At 50.1% G+C, this 22,303-nt stretch overlaps 1 protein-coding gene and 1 long non-coding RNA gene across 2 annotated transcripts in view; one reads left to right on the forward strand and one right to left on the reverse strand.

Annotated features, from left to right (window-relative positions):
- The window catches only part of LOC144929580 (LIM homeobox transcription factor 1-alpha-like), a 62,271-nt gene extending 47,746 nt beyond the window's left edge, over positions 1 to 14,525 (forward strand). Inside the window, 6 exon segments of the mRNA XM_078849550.1 lie at positions 3,835 to 4,067; positions 4,703 to 4,860; positions 5,882 to 5,959; positions 6,396 to 6,528; positions 9,159 to 9,317; positions 11,843 to 14,525. Coding sequence (XP_078705676.1) covers positions 3,835 to 4,067; positions 4,703 to 4,860; positions 5,882 to 5,959; positions 6,396 to 6,528; positions 9,159 to 9,317; positions 11,843 to 11,997 — 916 coding nt within the window. The 3' untranslated portion in view covers positions 11,998 to 14,525.
- A 6,257-nt stretch (positions 14,526 to 20,782) lies between these two features.
- Positions 20,783 to 22,292, reverse strand: LOC144929571 (uncharacterized). Its single transcript, XR_013634843.1, has 2 exons — positions 21,896 to 22,292; positions 20,783 to 21,220 (listed from the first exon to the last, which is right to left on the reverse strand). It is a non-coding gene; the product is annotated as an uncharacterized LOC144929571 (long non-coding RNA).
- Between the last annotated feature and the right edge of the window lie 11 nt (positions 22,293 to 22,303).

Below are 22,303 nucleotides of genomic sequence, written 5' to 3' on the forward strand. Positions count from 1 at the left end.
GACCACAGGGTCTGAACTCGCTCCTCGCACTGGGTGCGTTCTTCCAAAGAAGGTGAGGGATGTTCCTAGTGGATGGGAAGCTCTCCCTGCAGCTGCCTGGGCTGTCCCCTCTCTGTGGACACACCCAGGGCTGTCAATCCAGCACCTTTGCTGATGCTAAATTCACTTCAAGTAATGAACCTGGAAACCCAGTTAATATCTACAACATCCTCCCATGTGGCTTCCCGGGGCAGCTGCATTCAGACACCATGCAACCATGTTCTCACCGCAGCCGCCCTTCCCTCCTCTCAGAATACTGGCTGCAACGGAGATGTATTCTGTTCCTATGACAACCCAAACAATATTACCTTGACTTAAATGGATTCAGGCGATATTAAAACCGGCCTCTTTAGGAATTCCTAGTGTTGGAGGGGCTGAGAATTTTAATTTTGTGTAATGCGAGCTGACACCGTGTTTATGAGCTGCTTGCTGAATGTTTTCTTCAATTAGTACAAAGCAGAGCAGATTTGTTTTCAGGGCTTAGCTTGGGAAAGGGAGGGTGTGGGGCACATAGTTCCTATGTGAAATTGAGTTATGTTACTGCAGCTGTGCATCCCTCAATTGATCACAGCTGGAAAGCCCATCCTATGAAATCCAGGTGAGATGGCCAGCACCTGAAGGGGTCTTTAGACAAGACTCACTAACTGCCTCGTTCTAATAGCAATAGGATAAAGGGGCGAGTCAGCTTGGCACCTATTGGGAAGCTGGGAATGGGCAGGCCTCTTCTCCCAGCGCTGATATCTGTTTCCAGGTAGCTTTGCTCCACCTAGTACCTCTCACAGCTTTCACATTTAAAACCAGTGCATGCACACTCAAACACATGTGCATTTGCACACTCAAGACATTCACCTGACCTTGTGCTTATCTCTACCATACCCTGTCCTGTGCAGGATCAAGATGAAAGCAAGTTTTATGTCAGGAAGTTTCCCTTTCCCTGCCCCTCCCAAGCAATACTGAACAATTAGCCTGCAAAACTCATTGCTACGGCATACAGTTGAGGTCAAAGGCATGGAAGGAAAAAGGACTAAAAATAGCTTAGATATTTATCTGCATAATGGAAATGTCCATAGCTGTCATGGTAAGGATTTAAGGATTTTGTACAAGAACTAAACCCTCTTTCAGGGCATGATCCCCGCTTCGGACTAATGGGAGTCAGGATGGAGAGCTATCCTGCAGAGTGGCTTGTATTCCTAATAATTCCTGAATTCCTAGTATTTCAACTGTTATGGCTGTAGCGCTAGCCACATGCTGGACCTATCCCTCACCTTCTAAAAGCCTGCATGTCTGGATGCACAAGAATGGTAGGGTTGGGGTATGTTACAGGAGTGTGACTGGACCTGCTGCTCCTGGGAAGAACTAGCTGAGACTAAACATGATCCATGGGACCAGTCTCTCTAAAGACCCAAGAACCTTCATGTTATGGAGATTTAGTCTCAAGTGTGGTACATACAAAAATTACTCCCATCCCTAGGAGGGAAATTCTGCAAACCAAGGAGACAGTGGAGAGCCGCTGCATTTAATAGTTAGGGTGGTTTGGGTTAAGATCTAATTCCAGAAGAGAGGCTGGGCACGTTCAGTGACTCGTGCTTTGCATTTTTACAGTTACCACAACCAGTATTAGAGCACTCTTCAGCAAACAAAGGCATACCTAGATCCAGTGGCTGGGCATAAGTAATTAGCTGGTAATTAGCCATTGGAACAGTCTCCAAAGGGATGTGGTGGATTCTCTATCACTTGGAGTCTATAAATGGAGATTGGGTCTCTTTCTAAGAGAGATGCTCTAGCCTAACCACAGACTATTGCAGGAAGCCCTGGGTGAAATTGTCTGGCCCGAGCTATGCAGGACGTCAGACTACATGAACAGTAAGGACCTTCTAGGCTTAAAGTCTAGGAACATAAATAACTTGTTACTCGGTAATAAGCCACATGCTTGTAACTGATCACAGATCACAGTTAACACGGAAGTGTTTACTTTGTCTTTTCACCTCTGCTTGCCACACCGGATGCTGGTGTCAGAGAGGAACAGATTTGTAGGCAGCCCACCTCTGGGACTGTGCCTGGAGCATGCATCCCACCTGCTCCTCTGGGGCAGTGTGTCGGTGTGGGTTTGGTTTTTAAACACGTCACTCAGTGTTTTTCTTTATACTGAACTTCCATTTCAAACTCAATTTTTAAAGTAAAACGTGACTCACAAAAAGACGGGGGTGGGGGTGGGGATGTGGAGAGAGATGGAGAGGAACACAGACAGACAGAGAAAGAGAGACAGCAAGAAATCCCGCGCGGCTCCAGTTGGAATGTCCCAGCTGCTGCAGGCGAAGGCCATTGCGCAGCACAGCTCCATGGTGGTATTTGGAAGGGATGAGCTCTCCCCTGTAATCCTCTCCATCCCGCTCCGCAGAGTTTGCCAGGAGGATTAACCCAGTCTTGTTCTCAATCCCAGTTTATGAGTTCCCTGCTGGTGGGGAAGATCCTGTGTGTTTAAACAACAGCCTAATTAATCCCCATTTTATTACTTTCTCTTGTCAAGTGGCTAAATGGAAGCTGTCAGCCGGCAGCCACCATGCTCACATTTGTTTAGATCCCAAATTACTTCATCAGAACCATCTGCTCTGAACACCGGGCACTCAGCGATTGTTTATTTCTCTCTCAGGACGCCGCAAGGGCCACAAACAGCCTCCTCCGGGGTTCCCCGTGCCGGATCCATACAGTCCCCAGGGACTACGTTATTAAAATGAGTTTAGGGGTCTCGAAGGAAGCCTTACCTGCTGAGACCACACTAACAGACTGAGCCGGGTACCATGGTCCCTGGGGGCTTCTCTGTCCTCAGGCTGCATTCACTGACTCCACTGGCCTGAATAGAGTGAGAGGTATCGGCCCTGAATGAGCCTCCAGCAAAGTTCATTCAAGGGCAGAAGAGGCACTTGGGACAGCTCAGCCACACCCAGGAGGGCAGCGTGGGCGCTGACTCCACAGGGAGTTGAAAGGCCGGGCAGGCGTGTTCCTTGCAGAGCTAGCTGGGGAAGTCAGCGGCAGCATGAGCCAGGAGCAGTGGACCTAGCCCAGTGAAACCACTACCCATCTAGGGGTTATTTTTGATACCTGTAGGGCCGAATCCTTAGCGAAGGTCAGCGAGCACAGCTCCTTTGACTCCACCAATGGCCTTTTATACCGGCTAATGACCTGGCCCCTGGTTTCCATATTCCACTTTGTGGTGCTTCCCTGGGCCCTTTCCCACACCCCCTCTCCTCCCCCTCACCAGGTCACTGAGCTGGTAACCCAAACTCACTTGCTCTCTGTCATCCTGTTCAGAACCACCGGACTTGCTTGGGAGCGCCTGGCAGGCCCAGCCCGACCCTGCCTCAGTGGCCTGGGGCCTGTGTCAGCCCCCAGAGCACCCGATGCTGCTGTTTTCTGTCCTCCCCGCCGCAAGGGAGAACTGGAGCCTTTCCCAGCAGCTGCGGAGCCCCCTGACTGGTGGGACTCCTGACCCCTCATACATCTGCTCTACCTGTTCCAGTTATCAGTGCAGGCATTTATACCGTGGCATCACAGTGCCCGTCCGTATCTATAGTGTCTAGCAGAGAACAACCCTCACCCTGAGCCACTGCTCTGACCACTGAAGCCCCAGTCATAACCGGAACCCCCTTAAACCACTCCAGAATCTAGGTGTTAGCCCTATCAACCCAATACTTCCCATAGCTCCAATACCCCCTGAGTCCTTCCTAGCGCCGCTGCCCCCGTAGCCCTAACCCCTCGTCCCTGGCTGACTGCTTTGTTCCCTCCCTGGCCACACAGGCTCTTCCAGACCAAGTGCAGCAGCTGCCTGAAGGCGATTGCCCCATCTGAATTCATCATGCGGGTGCTGGAGAACGTCTACCACGTCCACTGCTTCTTCTGTTGCGAGTGCGAGCGGCGCCTGCAACGTGGGGACGAGTTTGTGCTCAAGGAGGGGCAGCTGCTGTGCCGCGGCGACTATGAGAAGGAGAAGGAGATGTTGAGTGCCATCAGCCCTGCACCCACGGAGTCTGGTGAGGGGCCACAGGGGACCTACCTCCTCGGGGCCAACAGAGAAGGAGGGGATGGAGCGAGTGGACCCCCCCCACAGGGCTGGGACTGCGGGGGTCAGAGGACCAACCCCCTCAGCACTGGGGTTCATGGCACTGCTAATGTAGGGTGTTGCAGGGATACTGCCTGGTCCCCAGGGGACAGGGCTGTAAGATTGGGAGATGTGGGATGCCCATGGAGGGGTCCAGTCTGTGTCCTCTGAAGCATCTGTCCACTGACCACTGTCTGAGCCACGAGCCGGGACCTTGGGCTAGACCGATGGCCCCTTGGTCTGATCCAGAGCGGCAGGGAGGGAGTGAATGGCGGGGACACTAGTGGTCTGATCTGAAGGGTCAGGGGTGGGTGGATACTGGGATAGAAAGGTCCATTGGTCTGATCTGGGCTAGCCAATAGGGAATAATATTGGGCTAGATGGGCCTTGCTGGTCCTATGCACTGTATCTCGGGACAGGAGCCCTTAAGGTCATGGCCCTTGCTGAGGACGTAAGGGACCAAAACCCTGAAAGGGGAGGAAATTTCCTGGCTTCGCTGCTACAGCAGTTGAGCCAGAGAGGCCCAGGCCTGCCCGTGGCAGTAACAGCTAACGGTTCCCCTTCCAGTGAAAAGCGAGGATGAGGATGGCAGCCACTCCCACGGCAGAGGAGGCGAGGAAGGCAAGGACCACAAGCGCTCCAAGCGCCCACGCACCATTCTCACCACTCAGCAGCGACGGGCTTTCAAGGCCTCCTTTGAGGTTTCCTCCAAACCCTGCAGAAAGGTAGAGTGCAGGAGGGAGCTTCCTCACTGCCTGGGCCAGAGTCCCCAGCCCGGCTTTTATGCTCGCAACCCCACCCTGTAGTCCTATGGCCTCAAAGCCCAGAGTCCTGCCTCTACACTCCCAGCTGGGCTGCAAAGCAAGTACTTCCAGAACACATCACAGGGGACTCCGGAAGAGAGAGACCAGGTTCCCTTCTGACATGCGTCTGGCCCAGCAGCAGTGTGGCGCATATACCGTGGCTATCTGCTGACTCCCTTTCTGTGCACGGCAGCTTTAAGCCTCAGCGCAGCTTGGCAGCCAGCTTGTTTTCATTTCAGTGCAGATGGTTAGAGAGGAGATGCACACACTGGGCCAGAAGTTCCACTACCCTGCATCTTGTGCTGTCATTTATGCCAGTGCAGAGTAGGTGCCTTCTGGTCTGAGAGCGTTTCACGCCCACTGTCCACTCGTGTGAAGGATGGCATGAGGGGAATTAGGACCACTCTGAGCCGTTTCATAGGCAGCAGCTTCTCTTGTTCTCTTTCTCCTCTAGGTAGTGTCAGGTGTTTATAGTACTGTGCAGATGAATAGAAAGACAAGTTGCCTACCTTGGTGGGTTCACAGTGTAAATTCAGAGTAATGACAGGAGTGAAGTGGTAAACAGGAGTTAGGGGACCCTGCCCTTTGGGGGCACAGTTCCCTGCAGGGAGTGAGAGATTCCTCCTTTTAGATACTTTTCTGTGCCCATCATTTTCTAAACTCTTGAGAACGGACAACTTCTCTGTGGAACTTAGAATCCTAGGACAGACAAAAACTCAGAAGTTAGGAGTAGGCACTTCATGTACAAGTCAACATGACTCATTGTTGGCAGCAGACTAGATTTGCAGCAGGTGTGAGTTTCTAGGAAAGATCTGGAAAGGGCAGGGGACCATCAGGTGCACAAGGTTAGGGACACTGTTCTAAACATCAGCTGAGTTGATCATTTCCCAATATAACAAAGCTCTAACCCACCTTTTCCGACTCCTCTCCCTTCTGCGGGTAGGTGAGAGAGACCCTCGCAGCTGAGACAGGCCTGACGGTCCGGGTGGTGCAGGTCTGGTTCCAGAATCAAAGAGCCAAGGTGAGTGACTGCTTTTCTCGTTGGAACCAAGCTCTGTGGCCCTGATTCTCAATTGCACTGAGGCCCTTTGCACCATTCTGGCAGTGTAACAGGGCAGAAACAGCTCTCTGAGAATCTCCCCCTACACAGGGGGCCTCCCCAACCTGTGCGGAGCTGGTGAAAAGACCCTGCTCCCAGACAGTGGCACATAGGGGTGGATTGAGGCCATGGCTGGTGTGCTCTTTGCTCTGATATTCTGTGCTTCCCAGGGCCTGTTGGGGCAACATGAAACCCTAATGAGGCTCTCTCTGCTTCAGGACAAGTGTCTGTGTAATATCTGCACTGCTCCTTCACTGGAGAGGGAGAAGGCAGCTGCCCAGCAGGGAGCTAACTGCAGTGCATTTCCCCAGCCAGACCCGTAATACAAATTTAGGGCCTTGCTTGCTTCTGCTGGCAGATGAAGAAGATCGCTCGCAGACAGCAGCAGCAGCAGCAGCAACAGCAGGAGCAGGAGCAGCTGGGCAACCCGCGTTTAGGGAGCGGCCGTGGGACCGGCCGCAGCAGCAGACAGAGCAATGATGACAGTGAAGGTGAGGCTTGGCAGAGCCTTGGGATCAGCTCCCTGCAATAGCAGGGAGGAAGCAATCTGGGACTGAGTGGGGTCGGCAGAGCTGTGCGGGCGTGGAGCGGGGGTGCTGCAAGGCAGGACTGAGGTGCACTGGCATAGCTGAGGGGAAAGGAAGTAAAGGGGAAAGTCTAGATTAGCTCCTCCTGGCAGACTGTCGGAGGAAAAAATGGTATAATGTGTAAAGCACAGGTCTGGGACTTGGAATTCCAGAGTTTCAGTCCCTGCTCTACTAAAATCCCTTTGAGACCTGGGGCAAGTCACTTCCCCTCTCTGCCTCATAATCTGTACAATTATGATAAACCTACTTCCTAGGAAAAAGAGCGAGGCGTACTTGTGGCACCTTAGCTACCACAAGTATTCCTCATTCTTTTTGCTGATACGGACTAACACGGGTACCACTCTGAAACGAGTTCAGGGTTGTCACAATGTTTTGTAAATCTCTTTTTAAATCTCTTTTAGTCCTCAGATGTAAGGAAGGGGCTGTAGGAGAGTGAAAATTAATTGTGATCTTTGCATGCTTCAGTACATCTGATGTCCGTTGTGTCTGACTACGCAACAGGGGCTCAGTTATTTTACCAACAGGTGAATTGGGAGTCTCTTCAGTTTAGCTTTTACATAACAAAACCCATTTTTAATTTATGGCCATTTTACCTTTTACTCCGGGATTAAGGGTCCCATGCTCCCATACTAACAGCCCCTTCTCTGCACAGCACCCTAATGATGGTGAAAAGAATCCAACAGAGATACACTCAATCACTTGACAATATGGACCTGTCATAAAAATCTTGTCACAAGCAGTTTAGAGCCATACTCTAATGGCAGGACAAGATTTCCAGCAATGGCCTGTGATTTTGGATGAAAAGGGCCCAATTTCCAGAGGGCAGGTACTCAGCACTTTCTGGGTCTCTTTCACGTGTCTCAAGTTGGACACCCAGAAATCATTAGTCACTTCTGAAAATCTTTGGCTTCGGTTCCACAGGTGTAAATCCAGAATAAATCCATGGATTTCAGTGGAGTCACTCCCAATTTATGCCAAAGTAACCGAACACAGAATCTGGCCCAAAGTAACAGTCTTTTACTGCATATTTGTGCAGAGCCCCATGTAATTTGCAGGGCCCATTACAGTGGAGCCTGATCCTGGTGGAGGTCAGTGGGCACTACTGTATTACTCACCTCAGTCTCTGGAAAAATCATGGAGCAGGTCCTCAAGGAATCAATTCTGAAGCACTTAGAGGAGAGGAAAGTGATCAGGAACAGTCAGCATGGATTCACCAAGGGCAAGTCAGGCCTGACTAATCTAATTGCCTTCTATGATGAGATAACTGGCTCTGTGGATGAGGGGAAAGCAGTGAACATGTTGTTCCTTGACTTTAGCAAAGCTTTTGACACGGTCTCCCACAGTATTCTTGTCAGTAAGTTAAAGAAGTATGGGCTGGATGAATGGACTATAAGGTGGATAGAAAGCTGGCTAGATTGTCGGGCTCAATGGGTAGTGATCAATGGCTCCATGTCTAGTTGGCAGCCGGTATCAAGTGGAGTGCCCCAAGGGTCGGTCCTGGGGCTGGTTTTGTTCAGTATCTTCATTAAAGATCTGGAGGATGGTGTGGATTGCACCCTCAGAAAGTTTGCAGATGACACTAAACTGGGAGGAGAGGTAGATATGCTGGAGGGTAGGGATAGGATACAGAGGGCCCTAGACAAATTAGAGGATTGGGCCAAAAGAAATCTGATGAGGTTCAACAAGGACAAGTGCAGAGTCCTGCACTTAGGACGGAAGAATCCCATGCACCACTACAGACCAGGGACCGAATGGCTCGGCAGCAGTTCTGCAGAAAAGGAACTAGGGGTTACAGTGGACGAGAAGCTGTATATGAGTCAACAGTGTGCCCTTGTTGCCAAGGCGGCCAATGACATTTTGGGCTGTATAAGTAGGGGCATTGCCAGCAGATAGAGGGACGTGATTGTTCCCCTCTATTCGACATTGGTGAGGCCTCATCTGGAGTACTGTGTCCAATTTTGGGCCCCACACTACAAGAAGGAAGTGGAAACATTGGAAAGCGTCCAGCGGAGGGCAACAAAAATGATTAGGGGACTGGAACACATGACTTATGAGGAGAGGCTGAGGGAACTGGGATTGCTTAGTCTGCAGAAGAGAAGAATGAGGGGGGATTTGGTAGCTGCTTTCAACTATCTGAAAGGGGGTTCCAAAGAGGATGGATCTAGACAGTTCTCAGTGGTAGCAGATGACAGGACAAGGAGTAATGGTCTCAAGTTGCAGTGGGGGAGGTTTAGGTTGGATATTAGGAAAAACTTTTTCACTAGGAGGGTGGTGAAACATTACCTCGGGAATGCGTTACCTAGGGAGGTGGTGGAATCTCCTTCCTTAGAAGTTTTTAAGGTCAGGCTTGACAAAGCCCTGGCTGGGATGATTTAGTTGGGGCTGGTCCTGCTTTGAGCAGGGGGTTAGACTAGATGACCTCCTGAGGTCCCTTCCCACCCTGATATTCTATGATTCTATGATTATAATACATCAGAACATATTATCACATTCTGTACGCACTGCTTCCACCTGTTCCATTGATTCCACATTAGATGGAGCAAGTGTTCATGGACTAGATGGGCTCATGGTCCCCTATCCCAGGATTCCCCAGCAGCAGCTGCTGTCGCTGGATCAGAACAGCTACAGCACAGACTTGTACAGACAAGGGCTCACGCCGCCCCAGCTGCCAGGAGACCATCTGCATCCCTATGGTAAGCGGGTGGCGAGGAGGCTGATGTGACTCAACGCCAGAGCTGAGCTCAAACCGCAGTGTGGAGTGGTAGGACCCAGTCCCACTGTTATTACTGTCTGACCCATGCCCACCACAACCAGCGCAGAAAGAGACGCCAGGCAGGACGTGGCAGCTGTACAGATGGCAGAGTATTTAAGGGGTAATTTGTGTCTCATGCCTCTGGTTCAAAGCTACCCTGAGAAGGTGCCCATGAAGGGTGGGGGGGTCTCCCGGGATAAGGAGAAATAGCCCAGCAAGATGGGACAGGTCACCCTGCAGTACCTCACAAAGCCCAAGCTTTCAGGTCTAGGGCTCACAGACTGGATTCATTTTCTGGGTGGAGAAGGGAGGGGGATGGGAAGGCCAGGTAGAGGATATAGCAGGGGTGGCCAGATTGTGGCTCGTGAGCCACATGCGGCTCTTTTACAGTTAAAGTGTAGCTCCTGGAGGACCCCCCCCCACATTCTTCACCTACCAGACGGGGGGAGCTAAGGGCTTCTGCCCTGCGGCGGGGTGGTGGGGTTAGGGCCTTCTGCCAGAGACGACTGGTGCCTGCTGAGAGTGGGGGGGGGCACAATTTAAAGGTTCACAAACCCTGGAAAAAATCGGGGTGGGGGGCAAGTGATCCCATGTGTCCCGCTCATGCATCACCTCTGGCTTCTGCTCAGCGGGGAGCGGGCGTCTCAGGGCTTCAGCCGCACAGGAGGCATCTGCTGCAGCTTCAGCCCTGCAGGCACACGTGCCAGAGCTCGGGGCTTCAGCAGGAGTGGGGCTTGAAACCCCAAGCCCAGTCAGGTGTCTCCCATGGAGCTGAAGTTCCAAGACCCCCTTCCCTGCAGGGCTAAAACCCCAAGACCCCTCCATCCCCGCAGAGCTGAAGCCTCAAGCCCAGTCAGGGTTGAAGCCCTGAGCCCCGGCAGATGTGCCCCGTAGGATTGCCAGGTATCGGATTTTTGACCAGAACATCTGGTTGAAAAGGGACCCTGGTGGCTCTGGTCAGCATCACTGACTGGGCCATTAAAAGTCCGGTTGGTGGGGCTGGCAGGCTCCCTGCCTGTCTCCGTGCAGCTCCCGGAAGCAGACAGCATGTCCCCCGCTGCACCGTGTTCCACAGCTCCAATTGGCCGGGAACTGCCTCCAATAGGACCTGCAGGGGGCGGCAACTGCAAACGGAGGCAGCTCAGAGCTGCCTGGCCGCCCCTATGCCTAGGAGCCGAGGGACACGCTGGCTTCTTCCTGGGAGTCACCTGCACCCCGCACCCTCTCTCGGCTCCCAACCCCCAGCCCTGAGCCCGGTCCCACACCCAAACTCCCTCCCAGAGCCCACACCCCCTGCAGCCCAGAGCCCCCTCCTGCACCCTGAACCCCTCATTTCTGGCCCCGCCCTGGAGCCCGCAACCCCAGCCGGGGCCCTCACCCCCTCCAGCAGCCCAACCCCCGCCCCAGCCCAGTAGAAATGAGCAAGTGAGTAAGGGTGGGGGAGAGCGAGCGACAAAGGGAGGAGGGGATGGAGTGAGCAGGGGGCGAGGCCTCAGCGAAGGGGTGGGTCAGGGCAAGGGTATGACCTCGGAGAAGGGGTGGTCAGGGCGGGGCCTCAGAGAAGGGGCGGGTCAGAGCAGGGGCGGGGCCTCAGAGAAGGTGTGGTCAGGGGCAGGGCCTCAGAAGGGACAGGTTAGGGCAGGGGTGTGGCCTCAGGGAAGGGGCGGGGCAGGAGTGGGCCAAGACTGTTCGGTTTTGTACGATTAGAAAGTTGGCCACCCCAATGCCCTGGCTCTTGAACTTCTGAAAACTGTCATATGTGGTTCGAAGGGTCAGTAATTTTGGCCACCCCTCGGACATAGGGTGAAATTCAGGGCCAGCACAAGTCCTAGCTCGCTGCCCACCAACCCCTCCCTGCTGCGCAGGGCACATCACAAGACTTAGACACCATTCAAGTGCCACTTACGTCCTAATTTGAAGATTTAAGCAGGATTTAAGAGTGCGTAAGGCCCTGCCCAGGGGTGAGAGGCTGGGGGGAGGCTGGGCCTTGTGCTCCCGGGAACTGCAGTGGCGAAAGGAGCAGAACATGGGGATGCCGCTCCCAGGAGCCAGCGCCCCGCACCGGCAGCTCCTCCGGCCCAGCCGTACCGCTCCCAGCCCCACCCCCCCCGCCCTTCCACACAACTGTGTCTCCTGTCTGGGGTCTGTACAGCCCTGCCGGAGGACAGGGCTGGGGACAGTACAGCCGCACTGGCTCCTGAGAGCAGCGGCCCCATGTTCTGCTCCTTTCGCCGCTGCAGTTCCTGGGAGAGCCCTGCAGTTCAGCAGATACCGATTTCTATTCGTGGATATCCGCATCTACAGATAGATACTTGTATCTGCGAAGGGCTCTACAATTAATTCTTGAAAATGTGTCTTTCTGGTAGGGTGTACCGGCAATAAATGTCTTAAAGGTACGGCGTACCTGACCGTACCGGCTTACTTCACCATTGTCTTTCTCTCACTTTCCTTTGCTTCCTCCTCTAGACTCGGAAGGTGTTTTCCATGACATGGACAGCGACAGCATCAGCCACTTGGGAGACTGCCTGCTGTCAACAGCCGAAGCCAACCTCCTCCAAGCCCGAGTGGGTAACCCCATTGACCGACTCTACTCTATGCAGAACTCCTACTTCACCTCCTGACCATGGGAAAGTCCTGGTCCGTTTGTGAGTGTCTTGGACAGACATTGTTCTGAATTCAGAAGGAGGAGTGGGGAGGAGAAATAACCCTTCAGAGAAACTCTTTGAACCCCGCACAATGGAAGAGGCGGCTGGGTTTGCCAAGCACATAAGCACTAATTCATGAGGACCTTCCACAGCCCAGAGGACTCAACTGCGTTGCCTCTCCCCTCCTTTTCTCTAGCCACAAGTAGATGGGTGACATGATGTTGTTTAGCTGTAACTGTAGCAGTTTGTCCAGTGTTTATGCTTTAGAGCATTACATTCTTCAAACGAGACTGGCCAAGTTGCCCAGAGTCAGGCTTGGAAGCGGCATCTCCTCTGTTGGCTGCATTTATTTAAACCTTGGTGCAGCTGATCCATTTGTGGTGCCATTGTGCCCCGCTGCGAGGGATTTCACCAGCCTGCCCCCTCCTGGGCCTGCGTCATGGGAAAACATTCATTTTCCTTGGGGAAGGCCAGTGACTGAGGATGCCTCTACTTGATACCACTGCCATTTTGGAGGCTGCCTGCAAGGGGGGTGATTTAGGCTTTTTAATGGCTGACACCATGGAGAAATGCAAGACAGGTTGGTCCCTGAGGGAAACGGCTTTGCTTGGGGACAGTATTCACCTCCAGGAACAAAAGATTATTTGGTCTCTGTTATGATGCGAGGAAGCCAAGGGACATGTCCCTGAAGAGAGTAACACATCTAGAATGGTGTATCAGCCTCTCCCAACTGCCTCTGCACCCCTCCCTTTAAAAGGAGGCTCACTCCATCCATTTAAAGTGGAGTGAAGATCTCATTCTCACAGCTGTAACACTGCAGATGCTGTCTTCACTGGCTGCTGTTTGTTTCTTTTAAAACTAGTGGTGTGAACAGATATTATTTAAAAATGTTCTTACCAGAAACCCCTCCCTACATGTTTCCATCTTGAGTGGGATTTCTCCCCCTAACTATTTACCCAGTTCACTGGGATCTTCCCAGTGTTTTGCTTCCCTCAAATACATGAGGCGAAGAAAGGGTTCAATTGCGTTATCTTGGAATGTGCTCTGTGCCAAGTCACTTCCCCTCCAACAGACTGAGTTTGTCCGTGGCTTTGAAAGCAGCAGGTAGGACGCCCAGATTCCGCTGAGAGACAGCACTGTTTCTTTGGATGGGGAGGACCAACACTTCTCTAAGCATGAAGTTCTTACAAGCTCTCAGTGTGGGGCAGTTTAGGGTTAGAGATTAGCAGGCAGGGTTGGGGTTTTGGCATGGAAGGTTTATAAAAGATGCAACAGACAGCAGGAGAGAGTGAGTGGAAGTTTAAATCAGATATTTAAGAAGAAAATTCTTTACTCACTCACCCAGTATTTTATGTTTCGGATACTGTATGGACAGCTGGCACCCCCAGAAATGGCAAATGGTTCCCTGTGAGCCCCGTTTTGCGCAGGCTGGTGGAAGGAGTAAGAGCCTCCAGAATTTGCCTTCACTCAGTTATTCAAACACTCACTGAGGAGAGGACATCCCCAATGGAAAATAATAACTTGGCATGAGCAGGACATTTAAACCCTGATCCCTAGAGTTGCAAATCCAGCAGTTAGGTTTGTGTTGCAGCTATCAGAGAACCTGGCTCACTGATGTTTCTGTACATAGTGTCGATTAGGTTCTAAGCTCCCCCGCTTCATCAATCTGGTTTCCAAGTTATGCAAACCCTTCTCAAATGTAAAGGAAGAAAAGGCTAATAGTTATCATTGCTGTATTTCTGTGGGAGAAATTTGTGAACATTAATAATCATGAGCTTTGGGAGCACAAGAGACCCATTCCCAATATGTGTTGCCGTCTATCAGGAATTCCCCATCTAGTCAAGGGAGCTCATGGAGACCAGGCACAAAAAACTGGTGCATAACTGAACCAGAACCTTCGTAAAGCTCATACCATCATTGCTTCCCCCATTAATACAGTTGTGTAAATGTGCCATTCATCCACGGGCAGTCCCCTTGCCTCTTTGTTTACAAAATGATACTTTTTATCTGGATCCTCCCACGGTCATCAGTATTGGATGATTTTTGCCTTTCAGGCAGTTGTGTAAATAGTTTACAGACATTTTGATGTTTCATTTAAGGGGAGTGTCCTCTCCTGGGGGACCTGGCAATTTGTGAGTTACCTCCATCCCCACAGGCAAGTTCTGTGGAAGCAGTTTTTCCCTGCTCCTTCCAGCCTGAGTTGCTGCACTCGGTCCATTCCCACCTCTGTTGTGTGTCTCTCCGCCCATAAGAAATGAGACTGAAAACTCCCAGCGCTGTTTCTTTCTTTCTTTCAGTAGCTTTTGCACTAGAAATGGTCTCAGTTTAGATTAAGTTTGAAGAGAATGTTTCAGTGAACCATGTGCAAATTGATATGTTTCCTCCAAGCGCTGGAGGCAGCTTCACCCCTGAAATCCTACCTTTGCTCCCATTGTGATCCAGTGCTGTAATGTGCCAGTGTTTTTGCATGTACATTTGGAAATAAAAACGAACTTAAAGCTGAAGTCTAAAGTTTGCCTAAGCAAAGACAGACAAACTGTCTGTACCTTCACTCTGCTTAGATTAGATCTAAGTCTGTCCATCTAGCTACTTGCTGTGCAATCCCATGGGGATTTGGCCTGAGTTCTTCAGAGGGACATTTAATCAGAACCTCATCTTTCCCTGGGGTCAGACACCCTGGAGCAAGAAGTGAGGAACTAGTGCTAACAGCTGTTCTTACTTTGATAAAGAACCAGCAAATACAACACCAAGAGTCAGTTACAGTTAGCTGCAAGAGAAACTGAATTCCCCATATGAACAAATACGACACTGGTAAATGATGTGAAGAACTATCCTAGGTGCTGGACCACTAGTGCTGGGGAGTCTAAGATGACGGTGACCTGAGCTTCAGAACCAATGTTGAGATTCACTTGCAAGAACTGAAGGAGGGGACCACAGCCAGTTAGACTGACCCCAATTAGGAGAACTAGCAGAACTTCACTCTGACATAGTCTGAACTTGTGTTGAATCAAGAAGTGGCTAGTCAGCCCGTAGGCACCAAACCAACAGCTGAAGTCCTTATAGTTTGAAAAACTAGCATATTTGCCAAGCAAAGTCCTGTTGCTTCTCTGATCTCAGCATCATTCTGAAGGACAGAGATGCTCTTAGTATCATCAGCGTTGCTAGGTAGTTTCTGCGGCTCCCAAGGGCTGCAATTTGTCCCAATGCGTTTTGCAGCAGCAACCCTCAGCTCTTGCCACCAAGGAATGACAAGGGGCTTGGAACTGAGACAAAGGGCCGGCTGACATCAGTGCCAGTGGGCAGCAGCTGTTGTAAAGGTGAAGGGGCAGGAGGCGTAACTGTGCGTGTGAGAAGATCCCAGGATATCCTGAGTGTGAACTCTCGCCCCCTCTGCTGACCAATGTCATTGATCACTTTGTGCCCTCCGAGCTGGCCCTGAATCACCCGGATTGGTAAACGGTGGCTTTTCCTGGTGCGTGACTCCCACCTAATGGACAATCAGGTGCTAGCTGAGTTTTAGTGCTGTGTCCCCGGACTGCGTGGCTCTGGGTTGTCCAAAAGCTTCTGACTGGATCAGAACTGCTGGGTTCTCTTATTGATATGCCCCAGGCCTCTGCTTTCTTGGTTTGTTTGCTGTCATCTTCCTAGGCTGTTCCTTCCTGTTCGTCTGCTCTGGTATTTGTGACACAGGAGGCTAGCATGGCTCCACACGTGTGGCATTGCTGAGTACCAGTAAGTTGACGTTGGTTTGTTTTGTGGCATGGACTGTCACTGATAGGTGCCTGATGCCATGCTGTTTCTCTATGAAGCAGTAACACTTTGCTTCTCAAAGCCTTTGACAGACGTGAAAGAATTAAGGCTCAGAACAATCATGGGAAGTAGGGAAGTGTTACCCCATTGTACGTGTGGGGAGACAGGGCCACAGAGAGGTTAAGACACATTCCTCAGGCCCCAGCACAGTCCACTGCAGAGCTAGGACTAGAACCCAGAGAATATTAACACCATGTGCAGTAGCCATTACCCTGCACTGCCTCCCTTTTCTGTAAGGGATGCAGGCTGGAAACCACCATTCAGTCTGATGGCCCTTCACTTCTAGATGTCAGAAGACAAATATGTGGGGTTTTTTTTCAGGGAAGGAGGCTGTTAGCCTTTCCCAGGGCTCCAGCATACCAATGTCTTTGCTGGGATTAAGACCTAGGAGTTCCCAACTCCCAGTCTTGTGCTCAGATGTGTTTCTTTTCCGTATGTCTAGCTAAACACTTTAAAGAGGATGGTTGACCAGAAGACAAGGGTGCTCCCCTGTCCATGCAGCCTCTTTCATGCTTAGCAGCGACTTGATGTCAGCTGGATGAGAGCCAAGTAAAGCAACAGTGTGTGTGAATGGAATGTGGTTCTGCACAGCTCTCTACCCTCTGCCACTGCCCAGGTCAGCCCTGGACCTGCCAGCAGTACTAAATCTCCCACCGTGACTGCCGACACCAAAGGAACATGCTGATTTATGGCTCTTTTAAATAAGAGAAACAGAGTGTAAAATTAGAGCATTTTCTGGATGAAAAATTAAAGGGATGTTTTTGTTAGTTCCTCATTCTAGGCTCATGTGTAATTCACCTTGTTGGTTTTAAAGTTCCACTTGAAAGGAAACTTGACTTCAACAGAAGTTAAAGTACCAGGCTACAAGACTCCCAGCACACTTAATTTCATATTCAGAGGGTTCTAAATCAAAAGGAAACCGAGAAAAAACAGCAAAGAATTAACTGAACTAAATGATCTTTGGCTTTCTCTCTTTTGTGGACCTCAAAGACCTTTATGTGCATTAATTAGCTAACCCTCATTACTCCCTGGCAAAACAGGTGTTATGTGTTTCAGAGATGAGGAAAAAGAGGCAAAGAAAGGTGAAGTGACTAGTCCCAAGGTCACACAGCAAATCATTGGTTGAGCTGGAAAGAGAACCCAGGAGTCCTGACGCCCAGGCCCCTGTTACACTTATCAGCCAACACGGCCTCTTGGCTAGAAACAAGAATCCAGAACAAGTGAAAGGGGAGAAAACCAAAATGCAGAAAGGTAGTTGAGAGATCGTTATTGGGCAGAGGAAAGGAATGTCCATGCTGGAAGATGAAGTGATTTGAAATAAAGCTTCCATTTCTGCCCTCAGTGGTGCGTCCTCCAAAAAAGCCTGTTATTGCAGGGGCAGACAGGGGTCGTGTGTGAATTAAAGGGAGAACACCCCAATAGAATTAACCCCCAGAGTGAGAATGTGTCAAATGTCTGTGACAGCCAGAAATGTTCTAGAGGTTCTGAAGTAACTTAGAACTTGGAGTTTTTTAGGCTCCAATCTGTGGATTCTGCAGGGTTTGAGTATTTATTTCTGGTCTGTTTTAAGTTTGTGAGAACAAGAAGATTGCCAATCCACTAGAAGATGGCTCTAAATTCATATTTGTGAGGCTCCCACCATGGAAAACACAGACTTACTCACTTATTGATTTGGGCCCTTTGGGATTAATTTCGCTGAACCTCTCTGCAGCCTATGGCAGTGGAGTAGAATGTATGGGTTTGATTGACTGCCCGCAGACTTTTCCATGGCTCAGCCCAATGCTGATGCATCTCTAACTTCTAACAGCTTCCTGCAGTTGTTTGTATGGGTCTATTCTCTCTTGACTTGGGATGCAGTTTGTACTAGCGTCCAGCCAGTCTTTGGCTCTAAGCATCCTGATGCAATAGATTCTCCATGTCCTAAGACACAGGAAATGAGGATGGGCATTTCCTGGATTTCTAACGTTTGTGTTTCGTTATATGTCTTTTTGGGTTCTCCGTAGTTTCAGTTTTCACCATTGTGGAGGGTACCAAGCATTGCTAAACAACCTGAACTGCCCCAAAACAGCAGTTGGATGTAAGAGTATAGAATTTGCATTGCCAGATCAGACCACTCGCTTGTGTAACCCAGAACCCTGACTCTTGCAGGAGCCAATATCTTATGTTTCAGAGCACTTGCTGGTCCCATGGTGCTGCCTCCTTTTTATTTCCAGCAGCTACACTGCGTTAAACCAAACCAGATGCCCACTGGTACTTCGCTAATGTTACATCCCCATCCCAGCAACTGCTGTAGCTGGCACCTTGATCTTATTCCATCCCAGGCCAGAGGAGATGGCCCACATGTTTGCAAAGGGAAGAGGAGGTGGCCATGGAAAAAAAACAAGCCCTCTATAAAACTATACTTCACTCTATGAAAAGATTTGAGACCCCACGGCTGCAGAGCCAGATGACGAAGACTACAACCAATCAGCTGTGCAATCCTATACAGAGCTAAAAAATCCTTCAGGGCAAAGGAGTGAGAAAATGCCACACGCTCCCTCCAGCTGGTTCCTGTGCATGTGCAACTTGAAAGGAGATCGACTGCGGGTAATGATCTTCATTTATACGACCATTTGCCCCTGCCTTTCCACAGAGGATTTGCCAAATGTGGGGAGGCCACTGGTTCATTTAGTTCAGGTATCTGCCTCCAGTAATTCTTGATAACTTAGGAGAAGGCAATGCTTTTAAAAGCTGGCCACCTACGCAATTCTGCCCCATGAGGGCAAGTTCTTTCCTCAGTCCTGCAACACAGGGCTTTATGATCCTAGTCTACCCAAAGGTGCATGACGTATATTCTGCATTCAGAACAAAGCCTACCACCGCCTTGTAATGATGTCCTCAGAAGACATGGTTCACCTTGATTGTCAGAGCCCAAACATACAGGGCGCAAGGGGCAGCAACCCCTGCATTTTATCCTCCCTGTTCCTCAGTCACTGGTTGACTTTGTGACCAGTTGTCAGGGTTCAGCTGATCAGCTGCAAGCTGACATGGACAGATGCCTAGCAGCGTGGTGGTTAAAGCAATAGACTCGGAATAAGTAATAATGGAGTGGCTCAGGCTGCTGAGCAGCAGGAGACGTAGCTGGGCTTAAAAGGGGGCCCAGTGCACCCTAAGCATAATGAAAAATGGCTTTTCTGCTGACAGCCTGACATTTCAATACAATTTCAACAACATGTAAAGCACCTTCGTTCCTGCATAATAGTGGCCTTAATAAAGCTCTTCCCACTACAGATTTTTATGACTAAAGGGACCCTAGCTGCTATAAATAATCCCAAGGGATCAGCTAAAAATAGATTTTCCCATCTCTACAGGCAGTTGCAGTCTCTCTCTAAATTCACTCCAAAGCTGAGTGGCCATCACTTCCCCTCCCAACTTTCCTACCACTTTGTTACTAAGCAAATTGGATCCCCTTTGAGCAGCTCACAGTGCTTTAAAGGGATGAAAGCAGAAAAATGCTTCCTGACTAGTTTATTTCTAAAATACCCTTAGTTATAAGTGATCCCACACACACAAATCACATCACGATGGAAATGCAGCCACCTCTGGGGTAGAGGACAGCAGCTAACGGGGTTACAGCAAGCAGCACAAAAGCATTATCAGCCAGCTGGAACAGACAACCTTCAATCTGCCACCACCTCCCTGGAGAGGGGAATCTCTGCCAAGCTGGGCTATTGGAAGATGGCGAATTACGTTCACCGAACACCACATGCTCAAAGGCAGGAACCTGGCCACCTGCCTCGGCTGAAAGGCGGACAAGGAATAATGTGTCCTGGCCAGGGAGAATGAAATAGTTGGGAACCAGGTTACAGATAAACCTCTTGGTCCTTGCTGAGCCCATGTGAAAGGTGGCTGCCTCAAATTTAAGCATGCTACAGAATTACAGTGGGATTTAGAATATTGGACTCAAGTAACATGTGATCTGACATCCTTGTTTCTGTACAAGGCATAGAGCTCACTTCCCTGAGCAGGGTTGCATTGCCTGTGTTCCTGGCCCCTTACCAGTCTCACTTGTTGGGCAGCCCCAGCAGCCTGGCAAAGCTAAGTTCTCACGTTTCTAGTGCTCACAGCCATGAAGCTGTTGTTAGGAAGCCAAACGGATGCAGTGCAAAATCTGTATAAGCATATCAGAGGGAACAGAGCTATCCTTCTCTAGGGCCTCTGAGTATCTCAAAGAACTTCAGAGCCCAAATTAAGCCTTACACTTCCGGTGGGAGGCAGGACTTAACCCTGTTTCACACACAGCACATTACACAACACCACAGAGACTCATCCAAGGACGGAAATCAAAACAGCAGAAGCGCTGGGAATTGAACCCAGGAGTCCTAACTCCCCATACTCTTGCCCTAGCCAGCAGACATGGTGTTTCTTGCTTTAGGCATGCTCAGGATGGCTCTCTTTACAGAGTGAGGAACTCAAAGGATTCACAAGGCCAAACCTCCTGTTGTTCATTCCTCTCACAAGAACAATCCACTGTGTTTTGTGTCATTTTAATTCCCCTACATTGTTTGCCACCTTGAAATAACCTCTTTTTCCCCATCACCTGTTTCCCCTCCCCCATATGGTGAACATCAATGTTCCCCCAGCATTTAGGAATTTGTTGTCTCATTTCTACAATGGTCAGGTTTTGTAAAGCATTTCAAACACATGCAGTGCTAGCTATGAGAGAGCCCTACAGCTCTGCTGTTGACAAGGCTCCCTCTGCTGGCTCCAAAGCAGAGCATAGGACATGCTAGTCTATAGCCTTTCAGGAACATTTGCCAGCAATGGGAGTGAGGAATAGTTTTGAGGCTGTTCAAATTTGGGACCTAAACAGATTGATGTTCTCTCTTCAGTTATCACCCGGATTTCAATGCTGTCAGCCAGACCCTCACAACAGCTCCCCATATCAACTGGAGGAAGCCAGAGCCAGCTCTTAGTCTTTAAGAATTATTTTATTGGGGCACAGAAATACCGTGCCTAAATATTGCAGGGAGTAGGAAAGAATACATGTTACAGTAAACAGGACAAGTTAAGGACCAATTTCCACCTTCAATCTCAGTGCAGAGTCGAGTCTTTATGGTCACTTTAATACAGTTTCTGTAGCTTATGAGTTAATGGTGCTGGTCAGGGCTGTGCGACCGGCAGAGACAAGAGGCAGCACTAACAGCATACTGACAAATGCCAAGAGATTGGAAACATTCTGATGTTCTGCTGTGAATCCAACTGTTCAGGTGCATGTGACCAGAAACTGAGGGAAGTCAGAGTGTGGGGACTCGTACCATGCTGTGTTTTCTGCCAGGAACCATTAGAATGAGGCTCCACAGCTGGGAAAGTTTGTCTCATTCCTGAAGGTGAAGGTTCTCAGCGTCCCCTGTGGAAGGACAGCAGGAATGAAAGTCAGTGGTTATGCATATACGTGAAACTCTAGTGCTGAGGATACAGCGTTTACAGACAGTTGATGAGAAGTAATTCTGCAGCTTTCTAGGGGTTTCCACAAACTTAGTAAGATGATTTTATTTTAAAACTGCTCCATCAAAGCACAAAACCTTTGAAAGAAAGTGCTCAGTGGAGCAATGTAAGCTGAAAGCTTGATGTACATTACTGCACAAACCCACTGCTCCAGATTGGTTCATAAAGTCAGAGTGAAGTCATGAACTCATGGCGACAATCAAGATGGCTCAAGGGATTGGCAACAGTGTCAGGGTTTTTCCATCACATGGCTGTCAGCGCAAACTCATAGTGACAAAGTCATTACCTTCTGATACCCATTTGGAGACCTAGGTGAAACAAGCTAGCTGGTTAGTCTGGCTTCTAGGAGTCTAGTGTCACTACCACAAGAACCACTGTTACGATTGGCACTTACTGTCAGTCTCAGCAGAGAGGTCAAGTAAAGAATGAGCACTGATCTCCAATCTCACTCTCGGAAGGAATCTCTAGGGCAGGGGAGGCACTTTTGGCAGGGGGGTAGATGGGGAAGCCAGCAGGGAGACTGCCTGTGCTGGAGATGAATATGGGATTTCAAGTTTCCAGCTGAGCCTTCATTCACCTGAAGTCATCAGCTTCACCTGGTCGGCGCACATCAGGAACTGGTTGACGTGCTCCGTGCAGTTCATCACGGAGGCCTGGTTCTGTTTCAAGCACTGTTCAAATGCAGCGAAGGGCTCAGCGCAGTCGTGGCGGATCTTCTGCACAATCGGGCTGCAACAAAGCAAGCACACGCAGACACTGAGCTCCTCACGGGGAGCGTTGCTGACTGTCACAGGGGACTAAATACTCCCTGCAATAAACCTAGAAAGAACATGTTTAAATCTCTATTCAAAACAGCTGTAGTGAAGTCAGGAACGTGCCCCCCAGGTGATTAGCTGCACAGCGGGTGAGCAGGCTGGCCTGGCGGTTACAACACTGGCATCACCCTACGGAGAACCGGGTTCAATACCCTGCTGTGCCCCACAGT

Source organism: Lepidochelys kempii, chromosome 20 (genome assembly GCF_965140285.1).
Source record: "Lepidochelys kempii isolate rLepKem1 chromosome 20, rLepKem1.hap1, whole genome shotgun sequence".
Taxonomy (NCBI): domain Eukaryota; kingdom Metazoa; phylum Chordata; order Testudines; family Cheloniidae; genus Lepidochelys; species Lepidochelys kempii.